Raw genomic sequence first — 14,614 nt, 5'->3', positions numbered from 1 at the left:
ATTAACAATTTTTACTTAAACCATTTACCTTTCCACCAGCCAGCCATTATCCTGTGATAGCTGATGTTCTATAGTAGGCTCAGGTGCTTAAGCAGCAGCATGTGGCCAAAAAACAACTGGCAGGAGAAAACGGCATTCACCAGCTGCAGGTACTATCTGCTATTTTGTAGGTACTCTTTTACAAAAAGACTGTATTTACCCATACAGACAAGAATTCACAGGAGATGATAGTTCTGTGGCAGAGAAATAAAGTGACAAAGTAAATGCCGTGAGAGATCCTTCTCCTGAATCCAGAGTGCCCTTGATCACAGCATGTGAGCAGAAATTGAGCTCCATGACTGGATTTTAAAAATACAAAGGAAACAAGCTTCCAACCCCAAGCTACTGTGCTCTGCTCCCGATGCCATCTCAGGCCCCAGTGTGTTCTCAAAGAGCATTCATCTCTATTGGGAAAAGGTGAAAATGCCTTCCTGCATGACATGCTGTCTGAACTGAGGGAATTATTTACAGTTGCTGTGTTTATTTTCAGTTATTCAACTGTAAGTTGTTACAAACTATAAAATGTTTATCATTTCATGGAAACTATTTTTGTTATTTATAGAAAAGCATCAATAACAGTAGATTGAATGTATATACATAAGGATAAACTTTCCCTATTAAATAAGTGCAAAGGTAACATGCAATCTGCAGCATTGTAGGATACATTTCCACATTTTAGTCTCTAATCTTTTCCCCCTGGGCTGCACCTGTTCTTGCTGAACACTACTGAAGCACTTCACTACCATTTGTGAAGTGCCTTTTCTTTCATATTTGAGAATGTGGGAAAACCACATGATAGATCATGCTGAAATTCCCCGAACCCCCTCCCTTCTACCTAATCTTCACAGCACAAGGATAGCTATATATACATTTATATATATATGTGTGTGTATATATATATATACATATATATATATACACATATATATATATAAAATCCTTCTGCACATCTGACTTCCTACGGAAGTGAAGAATCATTTATTCAGAAATGTGCCCATCTCCTCCAATAAATGACTTTCAAGCAGGGCTTTGATTTTTTCCTTTTAAATCATGTTTACCAATATGGAAGGAGGTGAGATGGGAAAAGAATGAAGGGAGGAGCTGTTAAAGCGATCTAATATGCAAGCACAGCAGCAAGGATCCCCATCCCCACCAGTATTTCTACTTTATGAAATACAATTTTCAAATGCTTTACATTAGGCCCTAATAGGTCAACTGGATGTAGAACAGTTCCTGCAAATTAACAGCATGTATTAATTGCTCATGCACTTATTACCTGCAGAACCTGCCATGCCCCTTCATCTCTCAGTACTGTGAAGTCTTGGGACGACTGGCTACTCATGTCATTTTAAGTATTTAAGGTAGCCTAAGAAACTCCAGTGCCATTCAGCATTTAAGACATAGTTTTCAATTTGCTTCAAAGGTAGGAAGCAGAACAAAACCCCTTTACACAGTGTGCACTGCCCCATCTTTTGTCTGTCTCTCAAAGAGGTTTTACACAAACCTAATCTGAGTGTGCCAGGAGAGAAAGCTACAACCTGGCTAACAGCTATGAGCGAGATCAGCCCAGGGTCAGCAGAAGGCAGCAAATGCAAAATGCAGGCTCCAGATGAACCTTAAATAAACTACGGTAGACATCATGCATATTTTACTGCACACAGGTCAAGATAGTAAAATATCAAGTTACATACTACACTATAGGTATTTTCCATTGACTGTACAAGCAGTGCAATGAGCATGCACGCTGCTTTTAGATGCTTCACTTCTACTGATACTGGTAACTCAGGATGAAGCACTGAATTAGATTCTGTACTTTTCACACTGGAAACACAATCACAATGTGTTCCTTAAAAACAAACAAACAAAAACCCACCTGCACTTTTTCTGCTTCCCAAGTAGAGGAACAGTTCTCTTTCTTCAAATCTTAGATGTCAGCCAGACAATGTATAGCTTGTAACATATAGTTACAGCTTCATCTACTATTGTAGATGAAGCTGTAACTGAAAGCGTCAGAGTGCAAGTAAAATGTTTCATTCAACATCCAGAAATCAGGTTACTGACTTCAGCTTTTTTATATCTCCTTGTATTCCACTTGCTTTGCAGAACAGGTCCTTTCATAGCCTTTCCCTTCTGATTTCAGGCAATTGAGCCTCATCACTCTCACCAAGCTCCCATGCCAAGAGATGCCAGGCACTAACCTCCCACCAGCGGGACCACCGGCCATGGCCCTGGCACTTTCCCAGTGAGAGGATCCGATGTGCCTGGCACACTCATTCCCAACACCAGCCCTGCCAAGTCACAAGCGCCAAAGTCTTGGTATTGCTGTAAGCAAGCAAGAGCCTGTAGGCTTTCAGTGAACAAAGCAAGCAGATGCCTCTGAAAGCCCACTGTACACATGCCATGCTCACATCGCCCTGGCATCCACCCAAGGTCAGCACCTTTCCACATGCTGAAATTCAGCATCCCAAACTAGCAAGACAACCCTGAGAACCACCTCATCCGCCTGCTTACTCTATTTTTACTACAATTATGATGACTACAGCTGTCTAAATGGAGCAGCTTTTAAAACTAGAATTAAGAAGATTGAGAAAGCTCAATTTCACAACGTGACTTTTGCAAAAGAAGAAACCTACACAGCTTCCAGCTGATAAAAAAAACAAAAGCCGCAAACCTCCACAAGCTTCATCCAAAGCACCTGCCTGTAGGAAAGATGAAGGTGAACCAAGGACTCCTGCCTTTAAATTGCTACACACTGACTTCCCTGCTTCATCCTGGCTGCTGGATGGCAAAACTCCCCCATGGAAATGCTCCTCCCTTTGCCGGACAGGGATGAGACCAGCCCTGGGAAGAGAAAGCTTCATGGCTGCGCACCCAGCTGCGCCTCTTCTTAGGGAACACCCCAAGGAAAGGAAAACCCAGCCCTTCCTGCGTTTTCTTTCAGAGCAGTACTTCAGCCATGCTACATGACTGTGGACACACTGGGATCTGGCTTTTCTGCAGAAGATGGACGTATTGCACCAGCCATGCTCAAAAAGTCATTCTGAATCCAGTGAGAAAGAACTGGGAGGATCATGAAGTACCTACTGGCCAGTACAGAATACCCTCCTATAGCAGGCATAAGCAATCTGCATTTTTAAACAAAGAAATAACTAACTTACTTAAGGACTAAGGAAGGAGTTAAAGAAGTATTTGTATCAAAGGAGTCTGAATTTTAAGGCAGTGAAGCAGAGGTAGCAAGTTGGAAGCAACTACCTAAAAACGTAACTGACTTTCACACACGGCAGTTGTCTACAAGGGAGCGTGAAAGTTTGAATCAAAGCCTTCAAGTATCACAGTCCTTTTTTGCTTATAAAACAGCAAAGGTGCAGTTGTATTTATTTCTCACACACAGGCATTTGGTCAGAAGTTTTTCAGATACTTATTTTCTTTCAGGAGCTGGGTAACCAGACTGGCTGTGGCCAACTCAATCCTTCCTTGTACCTGCAAGAAGACTTGCAGGAATTGGTAAGATTTAACTATAAGGCAAACCTTTATTTCTGGCTTCAACTGTATTATAATTTGTGACTCATGAATTATATTATTCAACATTCCCATGAAAAATAATAGCTATCATATTACCTGCTGCATTAAGAGCAGATCGCTGGTTTTCAGATTTTATTCAAAACAGGCAACTGATATTTTTTCCATTCATCCAAAGTCCTCAAAGCACAATGAACGTACAATTTATTATATTTAATATTCAGTGAAGGAGGACATTGGTGCTTTGAGCACTGACATCCCAAATAGAGAAATTGAAACAAATCACTTCATCTAGAAACCAAACAACTACATGAAGGAACAACACCAAAAAGGAAGCCAAACAGCTGTGTTCATCAGCCTTTACTAACAGTGAAAGTAGCACCTTATTTCATTTCCTAAGACTTACTTGTTATCACTTGAAAACAAAAACAGAGTCTATTAGTTTACAAATGAAAAGTGACATACCACCAAAGTGATATTCCAGTACAGAAATACTGGGGACTGAATTATCAGCCATTCTCAGCACAAGATCCACAGATCCTAAGAATCTCAAGGGGACTGTGGATGCCCAGCCTGCAGGAAACCAAGTCATTAAAGGCGCCTTTTATTACAAAGCCCTGACAAAAACCACACGTACTCTTGGGGAGCTCATGAGAGAATCAGAGCAAGTTGGAAGAGCCATGCTAAGCTTTTCTTATTATTAAAAAAAAAAAAAAAGCCACAGCAAGACCCAGCAGCTAATGCCAGCTCTGATTTAATGAGAGTTTTGCAAAAAGACACATCCAGCACCATATTATAGGCTTGCATTACAAACCAGCAGGGACAACCTGACATCTACAGCTGCCTCCTTTAGATGGGAATGAAACCCCAGAAAGGTGCTGTGTGCAGGCACCCACCATCACAGTTTGTAACTAACAGCCGAAATGCAATCTGGAAGTGGGAGACACTTTGACTGCTCTGATTACAAGGGGTAGGCACCAATGCTATTAACTGCTCAGTCATGAGATGCTTGTTTAACCCCCCCATGCAAGCCGTGCATAGCCCTAGTGTATTAGTCCAGTTGTGAGCAACAAATCTGACTACTTCATATGCAAATTCCCTTGGTCAGTCTTCCATAGAAGCATCATGAAAGCAGTTATTGTAACTTCAAATTAGACATGTGATAAGCAGCAATGCACAGCATTCCAAAGAAAATATTTAAGAAACTGTTGTCCAGTTACCAAAAGCAGAGGCTGAGTACATAATTTGGCTTCCTAGAAGTTAACAAAGCTCCAGCACTGCATCAAATACTGCAGGAGGAATTTAAAGTTTGAATAATCTCCTATTCCAGCATGTCAGTCAAATGTGCAACCCTATTTCCACTTGTCCCCATTATCACTGCTGGGTGAGAGGGGCAGCAGTAAAGAAGACAAATTTCAAACAGAATCAGCATCTTTTATAACAAAGGAGGGCGATAAGAACTCCAGCAGGCAGGCGAACATCATGTCAGGGAAAGCGCAGCAGCAATCAGACAGTTGCAGCCAAAAGTCTTAATGTGTAATGACTTGTCATGCCCATACTTCTAGACACTGATTTCCTGCCCTTTTGTTACTCCACACAAATAACTGTCTCACTGAACTTTACCAAGACGAAGTAATATGCAACTTCTAACAGGGGTAAGAGTTTGCCAGAAGAAAATGAATGGGTTTATGTTTCTCCTTTTCCTTCCTACTGCTCCCCTCCAAGGAAAGAAACGAAGTATGATTCCTCCAGAAAGGACTTGCCCGGGGGGATGGCAAGTTGAAAATCCAAGTTCTCCTGGTTTTGCTAAACTGAATGTACCTGATAAGCTATTAAACCTTATGTAAAGGAACAAGTGCAGAGTTTTCCAGCAGTTTACTACAAATCTAGCGCTCTTCCAAAGAGCAAACGCCTGAAGAAGTCATATGTAACATGTAAATGGCCAGAGAACAACTACTTCTCTGCCAGCCTCACCATCCTGCAGAAAAGTCTACTTTGACTAGGCACAGCAAGAAGAGATAATGGTGCTCAGCTCCTAAAAGTTTGGAATATCAGATGGTAGACAGCCGAGCTAAAGGGGAGGAAACCATGTGTCTATAAATCACCTAACAATCATCTTTTATTCTTCCTTGTATCTCATTTAATCCATCTCACCATCCAGGATACCCACCCACCACAACACACTCTGACGGTACCAAGCACCAAGACAGGAACTTTTTCCTCAATACAACAACCAACATTCCACCGAAACAAAAACCTGCTAGAAAGAGCAGTGATAATGAAACAGCTGGTACCAATCTGCAAAGACCATTTCCAGCAGGATGGGCAGAGCGGCAGCTGTTTAATTCTGGGTAAGAAACAGATGACTCCTGCTTTGGTCAATGCAAACAGAAACATGCAATAAGCTGCTACACCCAGAGGAGAGCTGGTATTTTTTATTAACTCAGTCTTACAGAGACACACATGAGTATATGCAACAGCTCTCTGGATACATGCAAGCATCCTGACCTTGACACATACCAGTAGTTAGAATACAAAGGACACGCAGGTGGTCGGGGCACACTGTCAGCTTTGCCGAGCAGCAGAGAAGTATTGGGAAGTGTCAGTGATGGACAAACAGACCAAGGAGAACATCGGGATGTGACAACTCCTCATCTTGACTCCAGTGATACAATTGAGCAGGATTTCATCAGTCCCCAGAGCACCGTAACAGACTGAGATCTGTATGAATTCGACTTGAGATCCAGCTCCCACTTTCACACGGCATCAAGCACTGCTACTGTCATCTAATCAACCTCTTGACCACTCCTAATTCTCCATGAAACTTTTCCATTCTGGGGGAAAAGACAAAGCCTCCCCAAAATAAGTCCATCACTGGCACTGTTCTGATTAGAACAGAGACTTTTGCTCCAAAACACCTTCCTGAGATTTATAAATGGTCTGGCCCTGCTCACTGACAGCAATCTGAAGGTGAATACACCAGACTAGGTCACAGCCCAAGAGCTGGAGGAAATGAGCCTTATACGGGAAACAGGATTAAATCACCTTTCTGTACAGTCTCCAAATCATGTTCACTTGCGCTTCAGCTGGTCCACTTGCTGATGCTTCAAGACATAAGCTCCCTTGAGAGAGCAAGTCAGATTTCATACTTGGCATGGGCACACTTGAAGAATTTGTAAAGCTAAGAATTAGTGCAGACTGTACTTGGCTATCTCAGGAATCAGATTTATAAAAGATATTCTGAGGTTCTTCCAGATTAACATACACCCCCTTTTTTTCCTGTTGAGAGGCAGGAACAGATACATAACGTCACAAAACAGGCTATTGCACACTGTACCTGATTGTTTAAGACAGTCCTAAGAAGCCCATAATTCAACTGAAATTTCATCACTTCTCACTTCAGCAAGACAACCTTAAGGAACATTATCCTTAGAGCATGAATCAACATAAGCCAGCTGACATACATTTCACATCTACTGCATCTTGAAAAAGCAGGCTGCTGTTCTAATGCACCAAGCACAATAGATTATTTAACTCCAAAGCAGCAGCAGCAGCGTGTCGTGCCGTGCAAACACCAAGCAGAATTGTGCTCCCACTAAGTCCACCCAGGATGGTACTCTGCCGACAACTTGGATGGAGACAGCCCACATCATGTGCTGCTACCGGGTGTGCAATAAGGCTATTTTACAGTATCAGCCAAACTCTGGTATTTCCTATCTCATTCATTCAATATCACAGGCAAGAGAAGAGTGAGGAAATTAAACTGAGGCTATTTCTGTGACATGATCTCACCTCGTAACACCTAGCTAGTGAAGCAGGTCTCACAACAAACAGCGTAGCTTTTAATGCTATTTTTTGAACAAGATTTTTTAAGAATGTGGTGATTTCTGTTATTCTTTTTCCTTGAGTTCTAGTATGGTGTGGTCCTTTCTGCACTGACACCCCTGCATTTTTTACTGGGTTTAGGTAAGTCTGCTTAGTACAGATGCTTTTTAGATAGCTCACTTCTTCCTTTTATTTTTTATAATAGAGGAAAAGAATAAAGACTCATACTCGCCAAAGTTATAGAATTCTTTTTAATTACAATAATGCGACTAAACCCTACATAGTTCTTAACAGCTGGACACTGGCGTCTCTATGAACTATGTATCCAGCACTAATCAGCAGGTGGTCGCTTTAGATATAATTATAAGCAGCGTTTGTGGGTTTTTTACAGTATGGAACAACAACAAAGTCACTGGTATAACAGAATACTCATCAGCTGGGGCATCCGTAATAAAGCCAGAATCATAATGTTCCATAAGGCACAGGGGAAAATGTAGTCCTTGATGAGCAATTCTCAACCTGAAATCCGTGGCCCCTGCATGTGTAAGGACTACTTATAAGTCAAATGTCCTGTGGGTAGGCTGACTTTAAGTGACAATAATGCATACACAGCTCAGCTGGAGAACATCAGGGGTCCACAAACCCAGGAACGCTGAGAAAGCAATCATTCAGACATTTAGGCGGAGAAAAACAGAAGGGTAAGGGCCGCTTGCACTGCAGCAGTGCTTCCACATAAGCTCACTAAGTAGGTGTGCTCTTGCACACAAGTGAGAACATGCTCCTCCAGCATCTGAAGTCGCTGGAAATTGATTACTTAGCATGGGTGATTCAGGCTGGCAGAAAGAATCCATCTTTCTTAGAGAAACGAAAAACAAACCCCAACCCCGCAGCAGTGCCAGGATCTAAGTTATCTGAGGAATTATTTTCTGCACACCACAAGGAGACGAGCCCAAGGACAACAAAGTTTAGCAGCGCCAGGCAGGCCCTTTCCCCAGCCTGTCCATTTCATCAGCCGCCTGCCCCCGGGCCGCGCAGGGGCCGTGCCGCGGAGCCCCCACACACCCGGGGCTGCATCCGCCGGGGCTGCGCCCACCCCGCGCCCCGCCGAGCTCCCGCACACCGCCGCCGCCCCGGCAAAGTTGCGGCCCCGCTGCGGAGAGGGTGGGAGGCGGGCGCGGCGCCCCGAGGCCGGCGGGCGCAGCGCGGCTCCCCCGCCCGACACCGGCCCCGGGCCCGTCCCCACCGCAGGCCCCGGCCCGCAGCGCCCGCCGCGGGGTCCCCCCGCAGTGCCGGGGGCGGCCCGCCCGACCTCCCCCGCCCAGCCCCGGGGCCCGGCGCTCACCTCCGGTGCCGTCCGAGTTCTCGTTGAGGCTGCCCGAGGAGTCGTGGTGGGAGCCCACACACCCGCCCATGGGGCCCGCCCGGCCCGCAGACCCGCCGCCGAGCCGCCCCCCCACCCCCCTCCCCCTGTCGCCGAGCTCCGCCGCCGGCCGGGCAGGCGCGATGGCTCCGGAGCCGCCTCTTCGGTCTGCAACGCCGCCCCCGAGCCGCGTCCTCCGCCCGCCGCCCGGCTCCGCCTCCGGCCCGCCCCGGCCCCGGGCTCGGCCCCGGGCTCGACCCCGGCCCGGCCCCGAGCCGGGTGGGGTCGGCGGTCGGTTCGCCTGGTTGTGCGGCGCTGCAAGGCGCAGGCCGGGACGGGCCTGGCTGCGGCCCGGTACCGGCACGCCCGTGGCCGCCCCTCGCCTGCCGGGTGGCGGCTGCCCGCGGGGCAGGGCGAAGCCCCGGTGGAAGTTGGCGGGCGGCCTTGGGGCGCTGTGAGCGGCCCCGCCGCAGGGGCTGGGCTGGGTCGGGTTCGGTCGCGGTCCCCGGCGCAGCGCGGACGAGGGATTAGGTCGAGGGCGGCGGGCTTTGTGTGTGGGATGCGGGGCCAGCTCTCGCCGCTGCGGGGCCAGCTGCGCCGCCGCTGCCAGGCTCGGGGTGCAGGGGTCGGGCGAGCCGGGTCCGCTTGGCTCGGGGAGCGAGATGGGTTTGGTTTTTCCTACGGTGGAGACCGGGGCTTTCCCGTGCTGCGTGTGTCTGCACATGAAAGTACCCGCACGTTCCGAGTTAAATCTGCGCCCCGTTAATCATACAGCTACAAGTGTACCTACTGCCCGTTTAAATGGTGATAAAACTTAAGCAAAAGAGTGATGCTTGGTCAATCAATGGCTTCTACCTTCTGAGGAGAAAAGTTTGACTTACGTGCACCTAATGCCCAGAGGGGTTATCTTACTTCAGTAGCAATCTTGCCACGGGTTCAGGGAGTCACCGCTCATACACTCCACAGATGCACTGTAGCTCTTTGAAACAGGCAGCAAAAAGTCCGAACACTGAAAAATGGAAGCAGACAGTGCAAAAAATAAAGCATGGTAACAGACTGTGCTCCGGGTTCCCCACATGCTCTGCTATACATGGCAGCTTAATGTTCTGATACGCAAAACAGCAGAAAACAAAACACGAGCTGAGTGTATTTTACCTCCTTAACGATGACATTGCAAATGTATTTTTTAGCGTTAAAATAGCGTAGCTGTTTATAGAGCTCGCAGTCACCACAGTGAAAGGAGCGGACGGACGAATCTGGTGTTCTGTCATTAATTTCCCCACATAATCTTCATACCGAAAGACCAGCCGGCCTTTCGAAGGCACTTGTGTTGATAATTAAAATCCCAAATGTATGCGAGAAGCTGAGTGGCAAATGCTGAGCACTTCATCATCTGAGAGCAAAATGACTTAGCACTTTATGGTCAGCTTTATGGGCTCAAATAGGAAGGTCAGGACTGGTAAGAAAACCAAGGGAAGGATCACTGGAGTCTGAACACGTGCACACTTAAGAAAAGCAAAAAGTTCTTGTCTGTGCAGACATTAAACCAGATAAAGGAAACACAGAGCTCAGTTGTTCTAGTTTTCTTCACAGATTGTGTCTGAGAGCCTGAACATACACAGGTACAACCAAAGGTACATCAGGGGTGTTTGTTTTTTTACTTTGGATCAAATGTAATTTGTTCAAAATTGTAGGAGTACAGAAGAAAGTTAAGGGTGTTTCAAATTGTCATGAGAGTAGGTGTTGATGTGCGTGTATCGTCATCAGAGCATGATAATTCTGTGGAGAAAACATGACTTTCGTTGTTCTCATGCACACATTGTGTGTAATTTATATGTATGTATTTGTGTGTGTATAAACACTTGAGATGGACCTAAGTCAGTATTTACAGCCTGATCCCGTGTGTCAGGATGTACTTGCAATGCGCCACTGAAGTACAGGAGACAAACCAGGACTTTTCTAAATGCATTGTTTATTTTAAAGGTTATGTTCCTCCTTAAACTAATTTTCACGAGAGGCAAAGACTGAGCTTTGCAATCAGTTTCTGTACTCTAATCTGGGCTTTGCCCTAGATACCCACTGTGGCCTTGGACAAGTCCCATAACCTCAGCAGCTCTATTTCTATCAGTAGATTAATGTTTGTCTACATATCTCTTGGGGGTATGGCTAAGATTAATTAATTCTTACTCTTTATTACTTGTTAACTGCCTGCAATGCGTGGGATGTAAAATACTTTGAAGATCAGACGTGTCATTTCACAAATTAAGTGGTGCAATGAATTGACTGTTCCATATAGGTACAGCTACCCTGTAAGATTTGAAGTTATTCTTTGTGGGTCATAAACCCTACAGTGCTAACAGCTACAGGATCTTCTTTTGGCACAAGATGCTACTGGGCTGTATGTTGTACCAGGAAGGCCAGAGCAATGGGGTTTGTGGCCATAGAGCGCAGCATGTAAAAAAGCCCTAAGTGGACCTACATATGCGTTGTGAGGGTTATTTCCCATATATTCCTGTACATGAAAATATTTTGTGTACTTCATCAGTAAACAAAACTCTCCAATTGGGAGCTCACTGTTTGCTCGCAGTCAATGGTGGTGAGTTTAGCCATCACATGATGATACAGAATGACAAATCCCTGTTCTCTGATGATTCAGCTTTGCGTGGGAACAAGAATGAGATGCTGAAATTGCACCAGTACTGAAACTTCTGTCTCAGGCATCAACATTTTGATTTTTATCAGTCCCACCCAGGACTGTAGTATCAAAGTCTTATCATTATAAGTGAAAGTCTACCCAGATCTCTCTCATCCTGCTTTGACAGATGGGAAAGGGAGACATGAGAGATGAGGTTATTTGCTAGAGGTCCCGCAGGAAGCAGAAGCAGGAAAGAACCGTGGAGTCCAACCACCATGTGCCAAGCTCATCTTCCTCTTCAGAGAGTCTGAAGAAGTTTAGCAGCTTGCTATTTTCAGATTTACTTCCACGTGGGTCTCTCCTTGAAAGCTAATGAAGCTGAAGCCTCATTTTCACAGGCGACAGGATGGAGGTTTCCCTGCCCCCGTATGATGCACAACACCTATATTTAAATGTGCTTTTGAGGAACGCTGGCTTCCATTCCAAAATTCCCACCAGCAACTTTTAGGCTGACTCCTAGTTAATATAATCTGTCTTTTAGAAAGCTATAGCAAAGCAACTCTTATCAGTCTGCACCATCTAGAGACCACAAACCTGTGTCAAAACGATGTTAAACCAGACAGTTTGTTTTCCTGGAATGACCAAGAGAAAGAAATCTACTGCACAGAGGAATCCTTGTGGTTGAGGAATCCCATCAGACATCAGGACATCCACAGCTGGCCAAGCATAAACAGAATGCACGTCTGCCTAGTCCTGCTTGTGTCCCCTCTGTGCCCTCTGCTAGTGCATGTCCTTCAGCACATCTCCAGGAGCACGAACACATTGCTCCAAATGCCTTGGCACACACCTCTGCTCCTGAAAGTGCTGGGATGGGAAGTTTGAGCTTCTGAGGGAAATTTCATCGATCGGAATGTGTATTCCTGTGAAGAGAAGTTTCTCTCCTGACCTCTGCAGAGCCCCATGCCTACTCGTGTGGACTCCTTTGACAGGCTCTTTATGTCTTCTCTGTTGATAACAGAAGGAATGGTGATGCTGCAGTTTTCTTTTATACATTTCTGCAAAGCTACGTGGTTTCTATCCTCAATTGCTGTAGAAAAGGGGTTCCTGGAAAGGCTAAAAATCCCCATTTAATACGCAGCATCAGAGGTGACGGTAAGAATCTCCAGGTGTGGTAGATTCTACAGCAGGATTCCACAAAATCCCCCAAAATATTCCTTGCTGCCACTTTCACTTTGCCAGGAGTCCCAGATGCTCAGAGCGCACCAGTCTGTGAAGGAAAGACTCATTTTTCGTCGAGCATTTCAGCACTGATGTTATTTTACAGGGACAGTAGAAATATTTTGCTTTTTAGCCTTCAAAACCTTCAAAAGGATAAATGAATCAGTCCAGAGTTCAATCAGATTGTTTCGCACTTCGCTCACATCTTTAAAACCAGAACTTTGTGAAGTCTGTGTTTCTCAGATACTGAATTTCTGTGGGAAAAGAGTTGTTCTAACTTCAGGCTACAGGTGTACAAGCAATTCCACTCCAAGTTCAATTTCTTGTCTGGACTGGAAATCAAGAATTCACAAATTCATTTTTTAGCTGTGTAGAGGGACCATGTATCTTAAAGTATTAACTGTTGGTCAGCAGGTACCATTGTGACAGACACACATGAAGGCAGCTGGCAAGTGAGCTGTCGACTTTCATTTTCTGTTTCATGACAGCTTTATTGCTGCTTCTCCTTTAAACATGCTTCCCATTTTTCATCAATTCTGAATTCTGCAAGCTGTTCTGAAAGCAGGGGATTTTTAACCTACTGTCGCAAACAGCTCCTGTCTACTTAAATTCTCTGAATAAGAGATATTTATTGCTTTGACACATCAGGGAGGTTTTTCTAATGGTCAAAATACACATTTAAACCGACAACAAAAAAAATAGACTTGACTATTAAATAACAAAAGTGAAACACTGCTTCCCTCCTGTGGTGACCTCCCTGATTGCACACTGAGACTGTACAGATGAAATAAATTGCACATTTTAAGTGATATTTTTATTATTGTTATTATTCTGATGACATTTGAAGAGTAGCGCTTTCTTGCTGATCTGCAGCCAAGCAGTCATTCACGTCCCGCTGTTATTGTTACAGCACTGGATTTAATATGCTATTTCAAAGCCAAATGGTGCTGTTGAAGCACACGAAGTGCCAGCTCTTGCTAATCGGCTGCCATAGAACTTTATCTCATTACAATCTGCTGTTTGTGGACAAGTTCTCCTCTTTCAGATGCACTTGAATTGATTCTCTGCCTGGGTGGGTGCAGAAGTGTTATGTGTCAGTGTGCTAAATAATGAAGAGGATTAGTGGCAGCGGGACAAAGGGAGGAGATGTGGATGAGGGCCCCAAGCCTACCTGCAAACTGTTTTACAGGCTGTTGGGTCACTGAGCCAGCACAGAAGGACAGGCCACACTAAGGTCTATGCTATTACCATTGCTGCATTTGCTACTAATATCAATATTGCATTAATATCTGGAGGGCTAACTCAGGATCCCATGTCTCTACCCGAAAGGACACCGAAGTTTTAAAGAGAAGTACATGGGGCTGTAGGATGTGGTTTACTTTAGAAAAAGAACATGTCAGGGGCATGATAAAAATGTCTGTGGTTATGAATAAGTGAGAAGAAATGGGGCAAGAGGTTTGGATTTCCCTTTTTCCTTCTTTTGTCATGCAAGAATGAAGGCATGCACTAGTAATGGTGACAGGGTAAGTCAGGGATGATTAAGGAACATTTTTTTTCATGGAGGATGCAACTGAGTAGAGTGGAAGAAGGAAATGCATAACATCCAGGACCACTGCTTCTCTCTTGGCTTCGTGCTAATCGCAAAAATTCCTCTGGGAAAGAAGTTTGGGAGTTCCCTTGTTCCTGGGTTTTAGCTCTGCTTCCCAAATGCAAAGCATTTAAAATCAGAGCTATTTCCTAGACAGAATATACATACAGCCTTCTCACAAGGGGCTGACAACTGGGTTCATTTGAGGTGAAATCACAGTTTTTGGCGGGAGGAGGAGGAGGGGTGGAAAAGGAAAGATGCTACCTCCTGTCAAAATGCTTTTGATAAAATTAAAGCTGAGCCAGATGGTGATGGTACAGGCTAATGTTACCATATGGCAGGATCAGTCATGCGAGAAATACGCTACTTGAAGGAACGTATGAAACTGATAGATGTTAATATTCCAAATATTTGAGATTTGCATCTTGGG

The 14,614-nt window shown here is 44.9% G+C and overlaps 1 protein-coding gene across 1 annotated transcript in view; it reads right to left on the bottom strand.

Moving 5' to 3' along the window:
- Positions 1–8,822, bottom strand: part of UBTD2 (ubiquitin domain containing 2) — a 50,612-nt gene extending 41,790 nt beyond the window's left edge. Inside the window, exon 1 of the mRNA XM_065690548.1 lies at positions 8,726–8,822. Within this exon, the coding sequence (XP_065546620.1) occupies positions 8,726–8,795 (70 nt within the window). The 5' untranslated portion in view covers positions 8,796–8,822. The remainder of the gene's footprint in view (positions 1–8,725) is intronic.
- Positions 8,823–14,614: the final 5,792 nt, after the last annotated feature.

Source organism: Lathamus discolor, chromosome 10 (assembly GCF_037157495.1).
Source record: "Lathamus discolor isolate bLatDis1 chromosome 10, bLatDis1.hap1, whole genome shotgun sequence".
NCBI lineage: Eukaryota > Metazoa > Chordata > Aves > Psittaciformes > Psittacidae > Lathamus > Lathamus discolor.
This window is presented reverse-complemented; position numbering and strand designations above follow the sequence as displayed.